The 6,708-nt window shown below is 55.2% G+C and overlaps 1 protein-coding gene across 1 annotated transcript in view; it reads right to left on the reverse strand.

The window, feature by feature from the left end:
* Nucleotides 1–1,307: 1,307 nt before the first annotated feature.
* The window catches only part of PIK3R6 (phosphoinositide-3-kinase regulatory subunit 6), a 34,814-nt gene continuing 29,413 nt past the window's right edge, over nt 1,308–6,708 (reverse strand). Inside the window, exons 17-19 of the mRNA XM_007457831.1 lie at nt 6,277–6,392; nt 2,027–2,139; nt 1,308–1,461 (exon numbers count right to left, since the gene is read on the reverse strand). Coding sequence (XP_007457893.1) covers nt 1,308–1,461; nt 2,027–2,139; nt 6,277–6,392 — 383 coding nt within the window. The remainder of the gene's footprint in view (nt 1,462–2,026; nt 2,140–6,276; nt 6,393–6,708) is intronic.

Raw genomic sequence — 6,708 nt, forward strand, 5'->3', positions numbered from 1 at the left:
GCTCCGCAGGGGCAGCTTCGGTGGAGGACCGCACATCCATCAACTTCTCGGTCTTCACCTGTCCAGGGTGGATCGCCACTGAGGGGCAGGGATTTCGCCACGTAGTGTCCATCAAGGTGCCTGCTTCCCTCAAGCCACATCCAGGCTTCAGGTCCTGTGGTCCCTGTAGGCACTCATGGCTGCACCTCTTACCTTGGGCTTGTTTGCTTTCAACTACCTGGGGAAAACCGAACCTGCTTCCCGTGCCCACAGAGGCGCGGGAACTCTCTTCAAGCTAGCTCTTGGGCCCATCTGCCTAGGCCCCCAGGCAGCCCCTCTTACACCGTGCCCCTAGGCTCTGAGAACGTGCTCTGAGACCTGCCCCCACTCCCAGGGCAGTAAGGCCAAAAGTGAAGTGCCTACCTCTCCACTCTTGGGTCCCAAACTTGGAAGGTGCTCTTCCATCCCACTGCCACCATCCCCTTGGATTGCCCAGGTGATAGGTATGGACTTAACATCTGGATAACATCTGGACTTAACATCTGAACTCAAAAGCCAAGAATTTTGATGTCTTTAATCTCTGGTTCCTCTGAAATGAGCCTGCATTCCCACCTCGGTTCTGGGGACATCTCTGATCAGGAGGCCCTCAGTGAACGTGAACAAGGAGGGGGCCGGGCAGGTGGACAGAACACACCAGTGAATGTTTCACCAAGCTCTTACCTGGGCCTAAGCAGAGTCATTAGGTTAGACTACGTAGTGCCTCTGCTCTCTACTAAAACACAAGTATTGCTCGATATAGACGAGAGCAGAAAGACTTTAGTGTGCATTTATTGAATCTGACATTTCCTCTCAACCGGGAGGGACGCCTGCCTGGGAGTGGGCGAGGTGGGCAGTGGCCCGCTAGAGGGAAGGGAACAGACTGGGCTGGAGGGGCTGCCGCTGCCCACGTCCTGTTTGCCCCAGGCCACGGGGCCCCAGGCCACGGGACAGCAACTCTCACCTTGGTTTTAAGGGCCGGGTGGGGAGCTTGAGTGGGAGAGGCAGGGATTGGAAATCAATGGAGTGGACACAGGCGCAAGCAGCTGGGCTTTGTGCGCACAGCTTGGCCAGGGCCTCCTCGGCCCTTCGTGTGGGCCCTGCCCCACCGCACCCGCCACGGCCAGCTCCCTGTGCTCCTGGGACTTGCTGGCTTTCAGATGTGGCTGGAAGCTGCCCCAGGGAGCCTTGTTCTAGTCGTTGCTGTGAGTGTTTGGGGGCGGGTGGGGTAGTATATCCTTCCTCTCGGGCCCTCCGCTCTCAGACTCAGCGATTCTGCAGCCCCTTTGGGCTCACTGGACGATGCCAGAGAACGTGTTGATGGGCATTCGAAGGGGCTTGGCCTTGGCTCTGGTCCTTTCTATCTCCTCCTGGTGTGAGCTGAGCCCCAGCACCTTGGATTTCTGGGCCCCAGCACACGGCTCTGGGCAGGGAGCAACCTCGAACCTGTGGGCGGAGAGAGGCCAGCTCGGGAGACCCATCTCAGGGGTCAGATCTGCCTGGGCATTTTAAACGTAGCCCCTTTACTGTCGGGTATAGACAAGGGGGCTCCGCAGAGGGAAGAGGAAGGGTCAGAACGAGAAAGGGTTCCCTGAGCCCGGGGCGAGCGCACGCCGAGGAGGATACGCCCGAATGGGTCACCCTGTGCGCCTGCCTGTCCCAAATACACCTCCCTAGGGGACACCAGTAAGTGTCATGTTAACTGGGTCGTAGCTGCCACAGAAGGGCAGCCTGTGTTGGGGGCAGGGCCCGCACAGGAGGTTGGATCAGGAGGGCTGCAGGCTGAGCGTTTGGAGAAGAATCTCGGGAGAACTTAATCTCAGCTACTGCCCAAGGTCAGCCGTCACTTGCTCTTCTTTGTGGATTTAAGTCATCACCTGAGTCCACACCCATCAGGGATACCTGCCTGGCCCACGATCCACCCCGACAAGGCTCAGGCAAGGGGTGGGGGGCGGGGCCGGGGGCCGGCAGCCGGGAAGCTTTGCCCCAGGGGCACAGAGCCCAGCCTCACCTGGCCACATCCCTGTACGCGCGGCAACTGTCCTTGTCCAGCAACAGTGTCAGCAGCCTCTGGTCCTGGCTTTGGATCTGGACGTTAGCCGACCGGAAGGTGTTTGTCACCGTCTGCACCAGAGACAGCTTGGGGAGCATCACCTTGGTAACGGATGGCCCGTTACCAACACCTCCTACCTTGGAATCCTGTGTGTTTCAGCTCAGTACACAAGAGTCCTGCCTCTCTTCTTGCAAGTGACCCTGAGTAGTGACAAGCCTGCATGAGATGCTTCTAGGCAGCCTTGGTCCTTGGCTCTCCCATCATTTCCACAGTTCTTTTTTCCCCACCTTTTGTCCTTAATTTCAAACACAACCTGGGATGCTACAGCTAGAGCTTGCCAGGTGCTGAAGTGACCTGAGCACCTCCTGTTTGACAGGCATGTTATGTATGTAATTTGGGGATACTCCAGGGTTTTTATAAGCCCTGACCCCTGTACTCAGTGTTGGATTGCATACAAAATTATTTCCCTGGCGCAGAGACAGAGGGTCTGGAAAACAGCCACCTATCCCCATGACTCAGACTAAGCCTGTACCAGTTTGTACCATGGGGCTAGTTACGTCCTCTGCACGGGGAACCCGGGTCATGGTGTTCCCACCTTCCACACCCACAGCCCTGCAGAGCTTCTCCAGAAAGTACCCAGGAGCAGAGGAAAGCAGCCCCGAGGCAGCCCTCCAACCCGTGACCCTGAGGGGGCTGCTCCCGAGAGACCCCTCCCCCTGGACAGAGAACGTAGAGCATCCTGGGCTCCAGGTGGGGCACTGAGGGCCCTTCCGGTCACTGGCCCATAGCACGCATGGACAGCAGCTTTGCATGACTCACCACCACAGAGCATTGGAGTTTCTAGAGCCTTAGCCTCCATCTTATTCAAGTATTCTCAACCCTGGAGTCACCTTTCCAAAACATAAAATTAGAAATTCTGATCTAAGTGGTCAGGAGTCCAGCCCCGGTCTGGGCATTTTTCATAAGCTCCCTGTTGTAGGCAGGGCTGATCCACCTTCCTGCTGTCAAACAGCAGAGGGACAAACAGAGCCTCAACCTGGGGGGGTGGGGCGCGGTCAAGCATCCAGGCATTTCTGCTGGACTTTTGTGGGGTGGAAGGTGGGCTTGGCGGCCAGGAGTCTATGGGCAGAGTGTGCAAGAATCTCCCGGGAGACTCTACACCCAGACCACCGGGGTTCTCATCCTGGCTCTGCCACTTATTAGCTGTGTGACCTTGGACATGATTCTTAATCTCTCTGTGCTTTTGTTTCTCAGCTTTGCAACTACCTTGTAGGTAGCGAGACAGTACAGAGGTAAAAGGGAACTCGCTAGGGTGGTAAGTTTAGATTTTCAAAAAGCTCACAACCAGGTTATTTAAAGAGGTCATTAAAAATAGAAACCATGGTAAGGAACTGACTTTGAAAGGGGAAATACGTAAAGGTAAATAGGTCCACCCTGGAACCTGAAGCTCAAATACAGAGCTGTCCTGTTGGAAGATCTCAGCTCAGTACAAAGCTCTCAGCCCGTCAGAGCGCTCCTCCAGTGCATAGGCTGCCCCAGAAGAAATGAACTCTGGTTAGAGGTGAGATCTGCATAGGTAGAGGCTGGATCAGATGATCAGGGAACATCTAGCCCGCTCCTGCTGTGGGCCATTCCCACGGTGAGTGCTGGAAGGACGGAGATAGGGCCTGAGCCACGAGATCACGTCATTGACAGTTTTGCAAATGCTTCAGTGGCTGTGTCCCCAGGGCTCTGGGGGAGCACAGAGGTGGGGTCCCTAGCTCTCCGGGGAGTGGGGGATGGGGAGTGTGATGGAGGAGGTGGAGGGAAGGGCCTCCTGGGGGAGATAACACCTGAGTTTCATCTTGAACGAGAAATAGGGGTTATGAAAGGAGGATGGGGAAGAGAAAGGGAGGAACGGGGTTTCAGGCCAAGCAAAGCGCATGAACAAAGGCACAGAGGAAGGTCTGCCAGTACACTTCCAAATGTAACCGAGCAGGACACTATGGGACCTTCCCCGGACAGACCCCTCCCCCATATCCTCTGCTGTAGCTCCTCTCTGAAGTAACTAGATAACAGTATCTGATGCACATTTCCTGAGCTGTTTTACAGATGCTAAAACCACCACCAAATGGAAGAAATTAACCACTTGATGACCATGAGCAAGTAGCCCCCAGACCCACTGGCGCCTAAGGATTGATAATGTTAACCCCTGTGACACCACCCTGTTACCTCGCCATCAACCAATCAGAGAACTGTGCACCAGCTGATCCCATACACTGGGACGCCCTTCCCTCACCTGGCCTTTAAAAGTGCTTTGCTGAAACCCATCGGGGACTTCGGTGGTTTTGAGCACCAGCTGCCCTGGACTCCTTGCTTGGCACCCTGCAATGAACACTGCACTTGCCTTCGCCACGACCCGGTGTCAGTGTATTGGCTTTGCTGAGCGCAGGCGAGAGGACCCAGGTTTGGTTCGGTATCACAGATAAGCCCCGTGTAAAGTGCATGCAGGGGTGGCCAGGGTTGCAGATGGAGCGAAAGAGGAGCCAAGCTATGCAACACTGAAGTTTCTCTGCCCTTCTGCCCTGGAGAGTAGGAAGTGGTCGAGGGATTTTAAGCACAGAGTCATGTGTCCGAGTTCCGTTTTAGAAAGATCACGCAGGCAGAGGTATGGAGGGTGGATTGCAGGAGTACTGGGATGACATCGGGGAGACCGGCTGGGAGGCCATAGAGTTTGTCCAGGAGAAGGGGGTGGATGAAGGTCTGGCCCAAGGGTGACCAATTCGTCCCAGGAAACCCCTTAGTCCCTGGCAAATTGGGACAGATGGTCAACCTCACTGGACCACAAGAAGGAGGATGGAGAGGAAGGGAGAGGTGTGAGAGTGTTTGAGAGAGAAAACCAGTGGACACGGGGAGGTGAGAAAGGGGAGGCACCTGAGCTGACTCCGAGGTTTCCGGGACAGGTGACTGGTTAATGATGGTCCCGCTGAATGAGAGACAAGACACCGGGGAGGAGGGGGTGAAATAAAAACAGCCGCTAACACATATATAGCTCTGACTTGGCCAAGCACTCTTCTAGAAGCTTGACACGTCACCGTCACTTAATCCTCACAACAACCGGATAGCTAGGTACCATTATTGTCCCCGTTTTCCAGATAATGAGACTGAGGGACAGAGAGCTGGAGTGACTTGCCTAAAGTCATGTAGCTGGTGAATGACAGCCCAGATCTGAGCCCAGGCAGTCTGGCTCTAGAGAGCTCTCAACTACTAGAAAGCACTGGCTCTGGTTTTGGGGTGTCGTGGGACACTGAGGTCATGCTAACTTAGTTGAATGCAGGAGTCAGACACTCAGGGATGAATGTCAGAGCAGGAGATAAAGGTTTGGGCACCCTTAACAACTTGGACTAAAGCCATGGACGTGGTTTTGAGAGTCCAGGGAATAAGAAAAGAAGTGGGCCATGGACTGAAGTGGAGAACAGTAGCTATTTAAGGATTTGGCTTAGGAAAAGGAGTCCAGGGAAAAGGGCTGAGTGATGCCAAGGCTTGGGATGAGGTGGAAGGTCACGGCCCTGACCTCATGGATGCAGGGTATCGCGGAAGCACTCAGACACCTGAGCATCAGACCGAGTAGGCGGCTTGACCTAAAGGTAGTGTCTGCCTGGCAGGCGATGTGGGGAAGCTGAGGCTGTCTTGAGGACGTGGTTCAGATATGATCATGGGCTCCAAGCCCAGCCGAGTAGGGCAGTGAAGTCCAGAGGGGCCATCAGATAGGGAGAAAATGGGCGGGTCCTATGTCTGTATCAATAAGGGACTCTCTATGAGTACCAGTAAGGGTTAAGGCAAAGGGCAAAGGGTGGCGGTAGGATGATGAGGTTGAAAGAGCTGGTCTGATATGGTCAAAGGCTGGGCCATTGCTGTTTGGGAGCCTGGCTGCTGTGTGCAGGGGACGCCAGGACTCGGGTGCATTTTGTACTATCTGGGTACGTCTTAGGACCTCAGATGGTCCAGGTGGAGGTGGAGGGCGGGGCCTTAACTCTTCCAGTGCCTTATTTATGCCAGTTTGCGCTCAGTATTTCAAACAGACTGACTGGAAAGCACATTCTTTCCGGCAGGAAGACCCACTTCAACAGCAAAGGCTCAGAAAGGCTCAACAGTCCATTCCCCCTTCACTGAAACCCTCCCCCTGGGCTCCCTGCCACCTACCCTGCACGAATCTCCCCAGTACTTACAGAGAAGGACCTTCCTGCCAAGTTGGAGGTCTTGACAACCTCTGTCACGCTAACATTCAGGCATGTGTGGTCTGCGTCCGGAGCAGCAGTTGGGGGGCAGTGGGTGGGCCCTGAAACTGGGAAGAATGAGATGGTGGGTGAGGGGCTGTGAATGGGCCTCTAGGTAAGTAGGGGAGCTTGAGACTCCACCTCCCAAGACGGGCATGGACCCACCTTGACTACTGCCCCGCCCCCTTGTAACCCCTCCCCACACCCTGCGCAGCCCCTGCTCCGACTCCACCTTGGTCCTCGCCAAGCCTCAGTTCCCTCCAGATCATCCGTCTCCCTGCCCTGGAGAATCCACATTTCTATATCCTGAGGCCCAGCAGCCACATCACCAACCTAAATCCTTCCTTTCGCCTTCTCCTGTCCCCGTTTCCAACGCGAGGAAGC

The sequence above is a fragment of the Lipotes vexillifer genome, unplaced genomic scaffold (genome assembly GCF_000442215.2).
Source record: "Lipotes vexillifer unplaced genomic scaffold, Lipotes_vexillifer_v1.1 scaffold611, whole genome shotgun sequence".
Classification (NCBI taxonomy): domain Eukaryota; kingdom Metazoa; phylum Chordata; class Mammalia; order Artiodactyla; family Lipotidae; genus Lipotes; species Lipotes vexillifer.